Below are 14,927 nucleotides of genomic sequence, written 5' to 3'. Positions count from 1 at the left end.
AATCGACTTAACATACAATAAAAGGATCAAACTATGGAATTATACAAGAAAGCTCTTATAGAAGTTTAATGCAAGTTCATGCCCGTGGGCTAATTGCAACTACATGGTAAAAACATTGGGGAAAACATACATGCGTCAGTGACTTTGTTGTAACAATAGGCTACTCGTACTAAGTACAATTGTTGGCTATATCTAAACCAGCTGGGTTTGACTTCTTTTTTAGAGGTAGTGGAAGACGAAAAGGCGTACTTTTTCTAGTATTTGTGGGTTTTGTGATTTCAAGAGAAGGGTATACATAGCTTTTTGTTCATCCGTGAATGTGTAAAAGTAGGGGTTTTTCGTGGAAACTTGTTTAAATAATAAGGTTCTTTCTTATATAACATGCCAAATGGTCAGAAAATTAAACATGGACGGAAAATAATTTGCATACCACTTTTAATAAAAGTCTTCAAAACATTCGACATCCCATGGAATGACAGGACCATTCACTTAACAACACAAACGTCATGTTCGAACTCCTACAGTATCAGCAAACGTACATCTATACAATTGGACAACAATACAATCCCCACCGTTGCGCATTTGTAAAAGATATGAAATTTGAGCATTACACGGTCACTAGTGGTGAAGCAAGGTTAGACAACTTTTGGGATGAATTGGAGAAGGGAGTAAGTAAATTTTGAAACACAAAAAAGATGGATGCCAATGACTGCAAATGTACAAATTGGGGACCATTTGATCACAATAGGTTTGTATACCACATTCAAGTCTAGGATGTTTCAACAAAATGTATTGTTTTTCAAAAGTCTACAGGTATTTAGAAAACACCAAAAGGATAGAATGAAATGTACCACGCAGAAAGGTAACAAGTTTAATAGTTACAGGTGTACATTTTGAATATATGTGAATAGTTCATGGACTAGACTATGAAAAGTTAGAAATAAACTAGTTAGTAACTGTACCCCTCGTCAAGCTAGAGTAGACCATGGCATGGGCAATGGATGGCAGGTCTACATCTTTACAGATGCAGAAACCTTCTGCATCAATACCTTGACCACTAACTGGTCACCATGGTCACTGTACTCAGTAAGTTTGTGGTAGGGTACAGTCGTCCCGTACTTCTTGTTCTCCCTGACCTCCAACGTCTCAGACAGGCAGATTGCATGGTCCTCCCCGCGGTCAGGTGATTGCAGTAGGAACCTGTTGAATAAGAAAATCGAATAAATAGTTTCTGGAACGAATGGACAAGAGTCTGTTTTTATGGAATACATTGTACCATCAACTCTACTATTACAACCCCAATGCTTCAATACGATCGACGTCTAGCATCATGACACATTAAAATTGCAACGTAACATAATTGTTCAGGGCAACAATGTCTAATCATTGTTTAAGCGCATTATGCAAAGTATTTCAATCCGTAACTAAATACAAAAACTAAGGCCAATGCAATTCAAAATTATATCATTGTTTCACCTACATGACTTTCAAGTGCAGTGGATCGGCACGTGACACGAGGCATAGGTAGACGTACCACACGATGCCTTGGTTTTCCAGTGACACCTGCCATTCGGCGTTGAAGACGTCCTTGCGTGATGGCGAGGTGAAGGCGGTGGTTCCCATTGCGACTTCACGTTTAAAGTAGGGGATGGTGAAAAGGATGGCCTTCACCTCGCCGTACGCAAGGGATGCGTCAGATCGCTGAAACGTAAGATATATACACTCAATTGCCTGCATGTTGATGGTTCACTTAATCATGAACTTGTGCGATATGCAATTCCGTATGAGTTCCGTGTCAAAATTTGTCAATGCGCAGCGGCCTGTGTCAGCGATCTCGTCCACCACCTGCGGGAATCTCGCCAATAGAATTGGTGTATCTTTAAGGACATATGTTGTAACATCATAATTCTTGAAATCCTTCTCATTATTACCTATGATAATAGCATCCGCACTCCTTTGTCTTATAGTTAGAACATGGTTATAATGAAAAACAAAAGAATTCCATTCCTACAAGCACAAAATGCATAGAAAAAAAATCAATTTCATTCAAGATGGCGTCGTCGAGATGCGGCAGAGTGACACGGTGTGGCACGCCTAAATGGAGCAAAGCAATAGCTCACAATCCTCACATGCAATCAAAAATGTCCTCAGAAAAATCAAAATATCGTCAGTAGAAACACAAAGAAACATGCCAACCCCACTCCCAACACTGGTTTGCATAAAAAGACTACGTATTTGGCCTAAGATTCGTTCGCCTTCAATACAATACGTTCGTAATCACATCGTGATTCGTACGTTTTCCATAAGATCTGTACGTTTTCCATAAGATTCGCGCGTTTGCGCATAGACTCAGTAATATGAATTAGGTCTGTGTACCTGTAACTTTCCCTCGACCAATCCGATTTTCAGCCTGTCGTTGTAGTGCGACAAAAGCCCCACGTGCTTCTTTGCGAATTCCTCTGCGTGGCCGGCCATATCCTTTGCCCTTCCCACGAACCCACATCCTGGCACATGGCAACTGGCCACAGTCTGCTTGCATTCCTGTGTAATATGTACAGCCACTTTGGCCCTACAAGAAATATGGAATATCCCTTTACATACAATAGCCTATCCAAGTAAAAAAAGGTAGCAGTTTTAATCAATACCCGAAAACAGGTTCGAGCAAGAGCGTAGTCTGCTTGCATTCCTGTGTAATATGTACAGCAACTTTGGCCCCATAAGAAATATGGAATATCCCTTTACATACCAAATAATAGCCTGTCCTCGTAAAAATGGTAACAGTTTTAATCAATACCCGAAAACAGGTTCGATCGAGAGCGTAGTATTTACATTTCACGATTGATAAACCTGAAATCAGTGAGCTTACAAAGAGTAGCTACGTTTTTCTACGGACTGTGATTACGTGCTGTCACCCATTCCCCTGTGCGAGGTACCTATACGCAATGGGTGAGCTGAATTCGGTATTTGCACATCAAGTATGCGTCACATCCCGTGTACCATTGTTTTCACCAGTCAATGCATCCCGGCGAAAAATTTCGAAATGAAACGAACTTTTGACCGTTTTAACTTATTCATTCAGGCGCAGGCTTTCTGTACCTCTCGACAGGTCTTCCACAGCCCGGCACTGGGCACTGAATTGGATGGGTCGCACAATCAGTCTTCAAATGCCGGTCCAGATCCATCTGGATTGTCTTGTAGCTACAAAGGCATGTGACCTTCTTGTAGTCACAGCTTTCCTCGTGCTGATACAGCAGCCCCCTTTGCAAGGTGTCATGGCAGCCCTCGCGGCGACAGTACACCTGTAACACAGTGTCCCATATGAAAGATATACCAAAAGAAATGAAAGACGAATAACAGAGAAATAACATAAATTAGTTATTAATTAGACTGTTTGTCGTTGTTTAGATGGAAAATCTGTAATGTCTGTACTAATACTTAAGTAATGAAAACAAAGTAACCAGTTGGTAGGTGACGCTGTCTCGAATACTAGAACAGAAAGTGCTATCTTAATTTGCTGATTTTATGCTGTTGTAGTTATACTGGGATCACCCCTTACCTTCCCATCATGATTTCAAACGCACGAGGAGCGGGAAAGCGACATTTCGTGTGTAGATTACCATACCACATGTACAGTAAACCATTTGCCTACTTATTCATACTTTACTTTCTTGCTAATGCTGGTATTAGAAGTGTAACGGGACCTACAGTTTGGAATGTACAGTCCGCCTTCTTGTGCTGTAGGACGTCGCGAACCTTGCCCTGGAAACCACACAGGCTGCATTTGGCAGGAACCTCACCCGCCCGCTGTCTCGTCTCCTCGTCCACTGACACAGAATCAAAGTCAGTCCTGCATTTTGGGCAGCGTTTTGTTGGTAAGGTATCTGCACAGGTCCCACAGATGCTGTGCGCGCACGCCGCTATTTTCATCGCTGTCAACAGGATGGTATAGCTGGTAATGACGAAAGAGCACATAGTTAGCAAATGTGTTACTTCTTGTTTTATATAGACCTCCCAACCTCCCTAGAAATGTAGATCTAAAGGTTTTTGATTAAGAAAGTACCAGGTAGTTACAAATTTGAAGGGAAAAAGCCTATACCCAATCGAATGATATGTTCTTGGATTTTGACCGCTGACGTTATCAAATTAGAATAATTTATGAATATTGAATCATGAAAGTTCTCTCTTCCCAGGTACATATGTCACATGTTTTAGAGTCCTATCATGAAATGCGGTAGAACTCTCCTCATTAATTATGCAAATGTGATACAGATTAATCTTCTTGGCGAAGATAAAGATATATAAAGTTTGTATTCACCACACAGGGCACTCCACCTCGTCTTCCAAGCGTCCCTCAATTTCATCATTTGCGATACCTGCAATAAGTAATTTCTGTCGTGAATTTTTGAAACAAAAACATGTGCATCTGTTGACATAATGACCTACACACTATTTGGACACATGAGGTCTAATCTAAATGGACGACACCCCATTTCGACTCCGAAAGCGTGAAAAGAAATACCATGAATGCTATTAAAGCCCGGCCTGTCACACTTGTGCGTGTATACAAGTCCGCATGAGGTGCGTATCAACATGTTTTTATGTTGAGCCCAACATACTGTTGGGCGCAACATATTGTGTTCGTAAGGTTTCTTTCTCCTGTCAAATTTTGTAATCGACTCAGCTCGGTCGTCCCTGCACCAACTGAGCTGAAATTTGGTATACATGTAGAGCGGGTAAATACCCGGGGAGACTTTTTTATCTTTTCGATACATGTCTTTAAAACGATTTTATTGAGGTTTTTCTGACCAAAAACGTACATTTTGGCCTCTTGTGCTCTGGAAATACATCCAAATGACCTGAAATTTGCTAAGGGGGTACAATGAACAAATATTCAAAGAACCCCATTCGCACTTTCGGTATACACCACTTCAAAAAACGATTTTGGAGGGTATTTTTGGGGAGAAGATCTCCAATTTTTCTCCTATGACCATATATATATGGTGTTGCCAGGTGCGAACGTAAAAAACACGACCTAAAGGTCAGTGACCCCAAGTCCCACGTGGACCTGACCTGTGATTTGCGCGCGAAATTATTGAGCGGGGGACATTGGGAGGGAGATGAGAAAATATTCTGTATTTGCTATCGCAAATGTTGCCGTTCTAGTGTTAATGTTGTGTCCTAATGAAGTTATGTGCAATTGAGAAGGTTCAAAATCTACGCCTTTTCTGGTGGTGTTTTTCGACATAAATCTATTGCTCTACATTCCTCTCTGTGTGTACATACAATCATAAATATATACAGCAATAACATTTTTTTTTCACTTACACCAAGAGTACGCTCATATCCCTACAATTGGTTGTGTATCCTTTCTTTAACAACGTTTTTTAATGGTGGTATATGTCAGTGTTACAGTACAGGTCACGAAATACGCACCAGAAATTTGCGGTACGTTTAGCAGAAATTTGTGAAACCTTTGCAAAACCTGAGTTGGTTCGAGGAACTGTTCGCTGCGTAATGAACAATATAATAATAATATAATAGTCTTTATTGCATATTCCTGTCCAGAAGGGCTAAATGCACAGAAGACCACACGTGGTCTGTAAGATACATAATGTAAAACATAAATTGATAAAATGCTACATTCTAATGCTAAAAACTAAAGAAAACAAAAACAAAAACATACAAACTGTGGGATATTGCTAAACTAAATTCTGATCACCTAGTAGTTTCTTCTCTCTTTTTGAAACATTTGGAAATATTGCAACACAGCACGGCGTCACAGCCAACAAGTCTGTTATTCCTGTTTTCAAGAGATTCAGAAAGTAACACCGTTGTGTTACACTTGTGTGGTAGCCTAGTTGGTAACTACACTCAAGACAAGGATACCACAGTAGTGTCACTTTTCTTTTACAACTACGGTACTGGTTTCACTTTTGCACTTACCAAGGGGATTAAAACTAACTTGCTATAATCTCCAAGCAGATGTAGGAAGGCAAAATCATACGTATTTATATTTGATCAAATGTGTTTGCCTCTCAATGCGCGCGCCGATGTCATCCATAAAATTCACACGCGGTTCCCGTACACGTGTATGTACGTTTAATTTCAACTGGAAGGAGTTCGTGCCAAATGGAACGAATAAAGCAGCAGCGACAGAGCGTTAGGCCATGCTTACTTATCAACATAAAAAAGAAAACAAAAATAAACATCACAGTGCAACAACTAACTCTACTAGACCATCCAGACAAAGATTCAAACTATAGATTGTTTGTGGGCGTGCTCCTATGACTTCTATTTCCTAGACTAGGTAATACCGTAGTCGCTACAACATTGTAGGAAGGTTAGCTGGTACATACCGATAGGAGTTGTCCGAATGTCCCGCTTAAGGTCACGGTCCACAGTCCACCTTCCGAACGCCATTGCAACTACTGGTAACCCTCGTCTATCGAAAGATGAAGTGCATCTACCCCCGGCCGAGTAGCTGAAGTCACAATTGCCGTGTGGTTGTGAAGTGCGTCGATGACGCCTGGCGCGCTACAGACTGTAGCCGAAACTATCAGTGCCACGAAATGACTAAACGATGAAGAGAATCAGTTGTTGGCACGCCCCTGGAGTGCAAGTAGAGGCTCTTGATCAATCAACCGCGAAAGGCCATTCAATCTCCCATGGATAACGGAAAGATAAACGAGACTAGTGAAATAAAACAAAAATCCTTGAAGTTCAAACAAAGTGCCGACAAGATTAAATGACTACGGGCTTAGCGGACACGTGCTAATGAGTCGATCTGTCGGGCCAGCTATCCCGTGTTGTCACTTCCACTCTGCAAATGCGACCTCAAATTTACACTGTTGGCCAGTAAAGCGTTTTCCCACCCTATGTATTTAGTGCGAATGGCGGACGGGCAACATATCTTGTGATTTACATGCGATTTGCAGACCATGCACTATTGTGATCATTGTGGAATTGTTACAAAGTCTTACATTCAGTACCTGACATCCATAAATGATCCCAGATGCTCACTCCACAGTAGGTTACCAATGGCTGTAAAACTTCGTGTGAACATTTGTGTCGGTCAAGCAAACGAGTGCCCATTTCCCTGTGCATGCGCATCTGCTTGCTCTAAAAATGTACAGCCAAACTGCGTCCCGGAAAAGTGGTTTGCTTCCTTTTGTTTTACAGCGAAATTGGCAGCCTCTAAAGTCAGCAGTCTGGAAATGTGTATAGAGTTTTGTCTGATCGATTACAAGGCTTGCCGTATTGTTTAGACGATGTGTGCAAGGTGCTTGGTGGAATTTCAGGAAGGCCTCAATTTGAAACTTCCTTGAGTATACAAATCCATTTCTATGTGACCTTGTTGCGATATCTCCGAATTCATAGTCGTCTTAGATGCCCCGTAATTCTCGACAGACACTTTGCATCCAAGTGTCGCCAAGTATATGCGAACATTTTATATGCGTCTTTTTTATATTCGTCTCGGATAGCTTCCATAGAAAGTGTGAGCCATGCTGCGTCCTTGGCGAGAGTTATAAGTTTTCCGATATAATCTTTTTAAGGAATCCATGCTTTCCCAAACCACTAGTGTTTTCAAAGGAAACGCACACACGTATTCAACTTGAACGGCAATACTTATGCATGGGTTCCCTGATAACGACAGAATATACCAATGGATAAACTGTATTTTCAAACCGATACATTTTTCATTTTCGTTTCGCCCTAGGGTTGAGAGAGACGTGCCACACTGTTTTTCCAGCTCAGACCAGATCAGGCCAAGAGATCTGTTATCCCTCAGTAGCTCTGTTCTCTCAATTATCGTGCGGTGGTGAAGCGCGTGTCAAGAATCCCTCTCGCGTGACAGACAAAACAAGTAATGGAGGGAATACATCGATATATCGTGAGGTTTTTGACACGTGCCTATAACACGGGAAGTGTCAACTTAAGCACTCTGTCGTGATGTTTCAACAAAGTGCAGACAACATATGAATGAAGACCTTTATTGTACACACATGTGTAGTAGAGACATTTACTGTGCAAGATGTTACTGTAATTACAACAGGAAGACGAGCAGTCTATCCCTGGTGGTCAAGAGACACCAGACATCTGTTACTGATTACTTGGTAATAAAGGGGATGGACATCTGTCCATCTATATCACTTCTCACCAGGCAAGCACTGAGTCAAGACCTCATTCCTTGCTCTCCTAGCTAGTGCCTTTATCTACTCAACACTGGTGGCATAGCGGTGGTTGCCGTTTTCGAACGGCCGAACCCGCCTCGACGCAAGCCTTGGCCAGCTACCATGCCGCCCGAGTCGCCCGGTAGCGATCGAGACCAGCGGCTACTAAAGCAAGCTCCGTCCGCGCTGCGATGCTACGCCTGCCATCGTGCCACGTCGACAGCCAGCAGCCCCGACTCACCACGCGTACGCCGTCCGTTTAGCCAGCCTGCCGCCGTATCACACCGACCCAGCTCGCCCGACGTGTCTCCATGCCGCCCTCTAACCAAGCCAGCCTGCCAGCCGACCACGTCTGCCATGTGCCCAGGCATCCGGACTCCCTGCTCGCCGTCGCTGAGGCCAGAGCACGCCGCCGATGTCCTGATGCCACCCGCCGCCGACCACGTGCGCAAGACCCCGTGAGCGCTGTCCTGCCGACTACGCTGCCGTCTTCCTGACCCACCATGCCGACTTGATCGCGACCCAGCCCGACTACCCCTACGACGGAACCCGTCGCTGCCCATCCGTGATAACCAGCGTGACCTTCTACCGTGAAAACTAGCCGAACTGTGAAAAAGTACTTCTCCGCGTATCCTGCCCGACCACTGAACTTTGTGCAACATCTCGAACTTTTGTGGTTTTTCTTGTAGCTAGGTACCATTATTGCACGATGTCTTGTATTCTTGTATGTTCGTCCTTGGTTCGTGAGCCTACGGGTGACGGACCCGCCAAGTGGACTATTCGTAAGCCTACGGGAAACGGATCCACCTGGTGGACGCTATATTGTATTGTTTTGTATTGAGACTGCATGATGCCTTCCCTAGATAGAACTGATTTGCCTACGGGACAGTCTATGCTAGATGTGACATGATTGTGAGTTGATATTTGCCGACCACCCTGAAGCTGGGTAATGTCGGATACTGCGTTGACCATGCTGCGTTAACGTAGAACTTGCTCGTACTTGACTGCTATGTCAGTACGTAGCGAAGCCTGTTTTTGCTTGTTTATGTTTGTTGTTTTATGTTCGTGCTTTGAAGTACCCAGACGCCTCTGTCTCTATCATCACAGCAGCAGCCCGTCTGTGAGGCTTTGTCATCATCCGGAAGAAGTCAATTACTTGTCACACCCCTGCCCGTTTATGGCATTGCAATGTTTACCTTACCATCTCTGTTTATATTATTGTATCTGACCTCTCCGTTTTAAACTGTCATACTTAGATCGTGCCTTCTGCTGATTACGAGTAATTTTAAAGAAGTGGGGACCACTTCTAAGTGTACGGGGGAGTATTGTAGTAGAGACATTTACTGTGCAAGATGTTACTGTAATTACAACAGGAAGACGAGCAGTCTATCCCTGGTGGTCAAGAGACACCAGACATCTGTTACTGATTACTTGGTAATAAAGGGGATGGACATCTGTCCATCTATATCACTTCTCACCAGGCAAGCACTGAGTCAAGACCTCATTCCTTGCTCTCCTAGCTAGTGCCTTTATCTACTCAACACATGCCTAATGGGTTCAGCACAGGTCACAACAGAAAACGTCACAGTTTGAAAAATATGCAGCGACAAGCTAGCACTCTTTTTAAAGTACAATGGTATAAATATAGGTACAGACGTGCTAATCAAGGTTTTGTCTAACGCCATTATACCCCCATTCCACTTGGACGGCGCACTCACCGCGCTCTCACAGCGACCTCATTTTGGCCAGATCGCCGTAAGAGCGCCGACAGCGCGGCGAGAGCGCCGTGAGAGCGCCGACAGCGCGGCGAGAGCGCCGTGAGAGCGCCGACAGCACGGCGAGAGCACCGTGAGAGCGCCGACAGCGCGGCGAGAGCGCCATGCGCGCCGTCACCTCGGCGATGGTTTTGGACATGCTCAAAACCTTCGGCGTGAGAGCGCCGCGGATGGCAATCAAAAAACGAGCGCCGAGAGAGCGCGGAGCGAGCGCGATGAGCGCCGTGAGAGCGCCGTGAGAGCGCGGTGAGCGACGTGAGAGCGCCCAAGGTGGGATCAAAGGGCCGCAGCGAGCGCTCAAGGATCACAGCGCTCTATGAGGATTGAATGGTCTTAACTGTAGTTCAAACAAATTTCGTTCTTGAAGTCGTGTATCTTGAATTTCTGGGGATTTTGTGGTCAAACCATAGTTTTTGCTCGTGGGTAATACAAATTGACGAATAACTACAAGTACTTACTTCCATTCAAATTAAATTCCCTCCAAGTTTTACTGTCAGTGGTTCAAAATGTGTTTCAAAATTCTGTGATTTACGTTTCTATTATAACGAAGAATGATAAAATACATTTATTGCAGTTTACATGACAGACAACACTGAAAAAAAAGTTGAACATACATATATTACCTAAGACACACTGAGCGACCGTGCAGCGACTACAATTGAATCTTCCCCTTGATTTTATCATTCAGATATGATGCAAGAGGTAAAGGTATGACTGATCATGAGAAGACCACAAAGCACACCAAACGTAACAAAAATTCGTTCTTTATCTCTGGAATTCGTTGAGTGATCTGTGAAATCTTTCAAAAGTTGCTCACATTTGACATATTTTGGTCGCGCTGAGTGCGCGCAAGGTTCGTGGTAGAGATTCCACTTGAGCACATTTTCCAGGAGTTCGGCGCTCTCACGGCGCTCTGGACCATTTTAGGTTGCCGTGAGAGCGCGGCGAGAGCGCCGTTCAAGTGGAATGGGGGTCTAAGGTATATGAAATGGGGAAACATACATTGCATTACTTTCATTAGTTCATAAAGCTCATCCCTCTCTGCGTTGTATAAACTTCATTCAACTACACACTGTCGCTAATCCTCTACCCTATAAAGATCACAATGGCTACATATTCGTTTTTCCAGGGGAGTGCGGTTATGACGTCCGGTTTCAATTTGAAGTTTGTGACAGTTTAAAACGCTGATCCGTATTTTGTGACCGCGGCCCTGTGCTGTAAATTTAGATACTTTTCTTCTTCATACGTGGACTTGAGCAGTTTATAGGATCTCATTTTGTTTCTAGCGGTTCCACCTTTGTTATATCTGTGTATTTTTTCAAAAAAATATTGAAAGTGAATGTCTTTCAAACGTTGATTGAAAGAATTAATGATTTGGGACCTACCTGTTCTTTGTGATAAAGAACAGATATAGCAAAGACCGCACTCCTCTTAAATCTTCCGGACTCCTGACGCCCAATGTTTGGCTCCAGTTTTGTTTAGGTCTATCTGACCAGAGAGAGAGAGCATCTAACTGAAGGCAGGCACTTCCAGGCGAAGTCTTAAAAGGTATTGGATGGCGTTTAGGCTTACACTTGAATGGGAAACCTCCCTCAAAGTTCCGCCTTTTCAGCAAGGCCGCACGCCGATCTCGGTACGTGCAGCCGGGCTTGTTTACATAATTTTAGGTGAATGGAGCTTTTAGCTGAACCCCAGGTCTCCGACCCGTAGAAATTATAAACTTAAGTGTTAAAAGTTTGTTTCTAACAGATAAAGGTGCATCGGCTTATCGGTATGAATTTTAATGTGCCATTTGAACATGTTTGATCGTGAAAAAAATCCTTCCGTGACTTTGTCGACAGACATCTATTCTAATCCTCTCCTAATTTTCTAGAGAGAATGGCACAATACTGTACTTGTATAAATGACTTTAAATAATCTTGGGATACCTTACTTTACATTAGGCAAACGTTTAGAAACTCTATTTCGCTAGGGTGCAAGACTTCTAAAGCTGCAGTTAGAAAGGTGCAAGACTTCTAAAGCTGAAGTTAGATAGTACTGCTTCGATACGTTTAGATGATGGCATAAACCTACTTAGTACCTGAACATTTAAAGAGGTTTAGACGCAATGGATTTACGATACGTTTAGATGATGGCATAAACCTACTTAGTACCTGAACATTTAAAGAGGTTTAGACGCAATGGATTTACGATACGTTTAGATGATGGCATAAACCTACTTAGTACCTGAACATTTAAAGAGGTTTAGACGCAATGGATTTACGATACGTTTAGATGATGGCATAAACCTACTTAGTACCTGAACATTTAGACGCAATGGATTTACACACCGCTACCTGAACCGCCACGAACCATGCACAAACTTTTTGACAAACACAAGGCAGACTGTCGTGGCGGATTGTAGTGGTACTGCACGTGTCAGCTTACGTGAAATACTAGTACAATGTCGCCATATCTGCTTTGCGGAGTCAGGCAGTACTGCAGGGTTGCCCAAATACAGCGCACCGTACCCACCCAATATATTGTAGTAGGATTAATACATTGTACTGGGGTGAAATACATTGTACTGGGTGTATACAGTGAAACACATTGTACTGGGGTGAAATACACTGTACTGGGTCTAATACACGCTGTATTTCGCAAATACACTGTATCTGGGTGAAATACGTTGCCCATTTGTTGTCATACAGGACATTTAAAAGTGCCTAAAACTATATACTAATTAAAATTCTCAGAGATTGCACAATGAGTCCTCTCGACAAATGGAAGGGTATATGGAATATACCAATATCTGTTTCCCAAACATGTCACACATCGAAACTGTGTTAGTTATTTAGTTAAAATCCTCCCACACTATAAGGTGTATAGGGCGGTGCCCATCTCCGTTTCGTAGCCGTGGGCAACACTGAGTGCAATTACTGCAGCAGGGGGCTAGTCCACTGGCAGTGGAGTGTGTTTAACTTCCATACTGTTTCAGAAGTATGTACCATTTTTATAAAGTCTTTGGTATGACTCAATGCGCCTCTTGTTCAGGTACCCAGGCACGAACTCGGGCCTTCTGGTCAAGATAATTTGAACCAGATGTGGTAGTGACAGAAGAGCAGACCACTACACCACAGGGACACCTGTGTAATATTGATACAAAGATAGCAAAATACAATTTCGACTAAAACACAATTATCTAGCGGTATCCCTTGAAAACCCTGTCAAGTTTACCTGAGCATATCTCGTATTAACTCAATCGTTCTCTCGTTGACCAGCATGACGAGAAGAAGCCTTACATCCATGCATGACTGGGCGCGCATCTGTCAGAATAAACAGTGGATAAATCTCCAAATCTTATGCGGTGAAAATTCATGATTGTATAATACGTCTGTGGACTGCAATCATGGTAAATACAATACCGCGCCTGATTCCCTATAATGCTGGCGCTCCTTTTGTCCGCAAACATATCGAGAGCCGATTGAAAACGACAATGCCAATGCACTGTAATTAGGCACTGTCAAAATTCCTCAATGCACATTTATGATTTTTCACTGACTAAACGGACCATTGAGACAATTGTATATTATAAATACTTTTTGTTAGAAACTTTTCATAAAATCTCACCTACCTCACTAAAAGGTAAAGGCCAAACGTGTGGCACACCTTCCGATGGGCCAACGATTAGCCGCATGAGTGTCTGCAGACGCGCTGCCCTGGCAACCCGGCCACCGATTCCCTCTGAGTATAAAATAACAGAGTACTTCAGTTCAGCGGAGGACAAAAACCTTAACGATATTCTAGCACCAAGTGTATTTGCCTCGAGTTGTACATCCTGACGTTATTTGAGCCTGCCCCCTAGCGACTTTCGATTATTATTATGTGACATTTTGCATTGTATGTTTTGAACATTATTATGACATGATAAATATGGTAGATGTCTTTTTGGCTACTAAAAATTAATGAAGGGCTTGGCCCCAAGTGAATTCCTTTAAACACGTGTCTGTTCTATTCGGGAACTTTGTAACGATATGACTTAAAGAATCTTTCGCGATCTGTTGGTATCCATAAGCATTTAACGGCAGTTTTTTCTAGAAGATAGATATCGATTTCAGAAATTAGCGAAACGTTCGGTGAAGCAAGTGTAAAATGGAAATGAAAAAAAAAAACTGACCTGGCACATCAAATCCTCGATCCGTAGTGTCCTCCGCAATTTGTCCGCCTTAAAAAAAGATTTATAATATCGCGCATTCAATAAATGATTGGGAAGCTTGCCTCATGATAATATTGGACGCCTATCTGTGTCTGCTGCTGTTTAAAGGCAACCAAAGCAATGTTATGGCCCGATTATGGGATTTTAAAAGTCATCTTATCTAGTTTATAGCTATACATGATTAGTTCAAGCAACACTATCACAATGTATAGCGACGTCCATGATGCAAAAATATGACTTCGTTGTAATATGATTACTCACTGAAAATCGTCGCCAGATTTGTGTTAGGCTTACGAACCTAAGGGGATCATCGTTTGGTATGGCATGGCCATGGTCTTAATATTCATGAGTTTTTTTATCGCCCCAAAGGCTTACATTTTATAAATCGTGTTTTACATGGGCGTAAAAAAAGCTATAGGAAATGCACAAATGTCATTCATTCTCTGTTGAGCACATTTAATGTTGATGACATGTACTGTAGATCATGTGAACAAATTGCCAACTACCAGTTGGCATACAATTCCTTTTTATGGCAATTGCAAATAAATTGCTGTCGAACTTTACCTGTTAATTTCGTCCGTTACAAACGAGCTTTCATCAGTTTGACGCTTGAGACAATGGATTTACGATACGTTTAGATGATGGCATAAACCTACTTAGTACCTGAACATTTAAAGAGGTTTAGACGCAATGGATTTACGATACGTTTAGATGATGGCATAAACCTACTTAGTACCTGAACATTTAGACGCAATGGATTTACACACCGCTACCTGAACCGCCACG

General features: G+C 42.7%; 1 protein-coding gene and 1 long non-coding RNA gene across 3 annotated transcripts; both read right to left on the bottom strand.

The window, feature by feature from the left end:
- Positions 1–39: 39 nt before the first annotated feature.
- LOC136422052 (TNF receptor-associated factor 6-B-like) lies at positions 40–8,000 on the bottom strand. Of its 2 annotated transcripts, none has more exons than XM_066409679.1 (7): positions 6,357–8,000; positions 4,316–4,373; positions 3,706–3,949; positions 3,097–3,299; positions 2,377–2,569; positions 1,481–1,701; positions 40–1,200 (listed from the first exon to the last, which is right to left on the bottom strand). In XM_066409679.1, exons 1-7 carry the CDS (start codon positions 6,418–6,420, stop codon positions 1,011–1,013), a joined length of 1,173 nt encoding a protein of 390 aa, XP_066265776.1. In that variant the 5' UTR covers positions 6,421–8,000; the 3' UTR covers positions 40–1,010. The 2 variants fall into 2 exon arrangements, with proteins under 2 accessions (XP_066265776.1, XP_066265786.1); XM_066409689.1 differs by having other exon boundaries at positions 1,535–1,701.
- Positions 8,001–12,763: 4,763 nt separating this feature from the next.
- LOC136428234 (uncharacterized) lies at positions 12,764–14,666 on the bottom strand. Its single transcript, XR_010754600.1, has 3 exons — positions 14,103–14,666; positions 13,560–13,669; positions 12,764–13,251 (listed from the first exon to the last, which is right to left on the bottom strand). It is a non-coding gene; the product is annotated as an uncharacterized lncRNA (long non-coding RNA).
- Positions 14,667–14,927: the final 261 nt, after the last annotated feature.

This window comes from Branchiostoma lanceolatum, chromosome 1 (genome assembly GCF_035083965.1).
Source record: "Branchiostoma lanceolatum isolate klBraLanc5 chromosome 1, klBraLanc5.hap2, whole genome shotgun sequence".
NCBI classification, from domain to species: domain Eukaryota; kingdom Metazoa; phylum Chordata; class Leptocardii; order Amphioxiformes; family Branchiostomatidae; genus Branchiostoma; species Branchiostoma lanceolatum.
The sequence above is the reverse complement of the archived record's forward strand: the minus strand, read 5'-3'. Positions and strand labels throughout refer to the sequence as shown.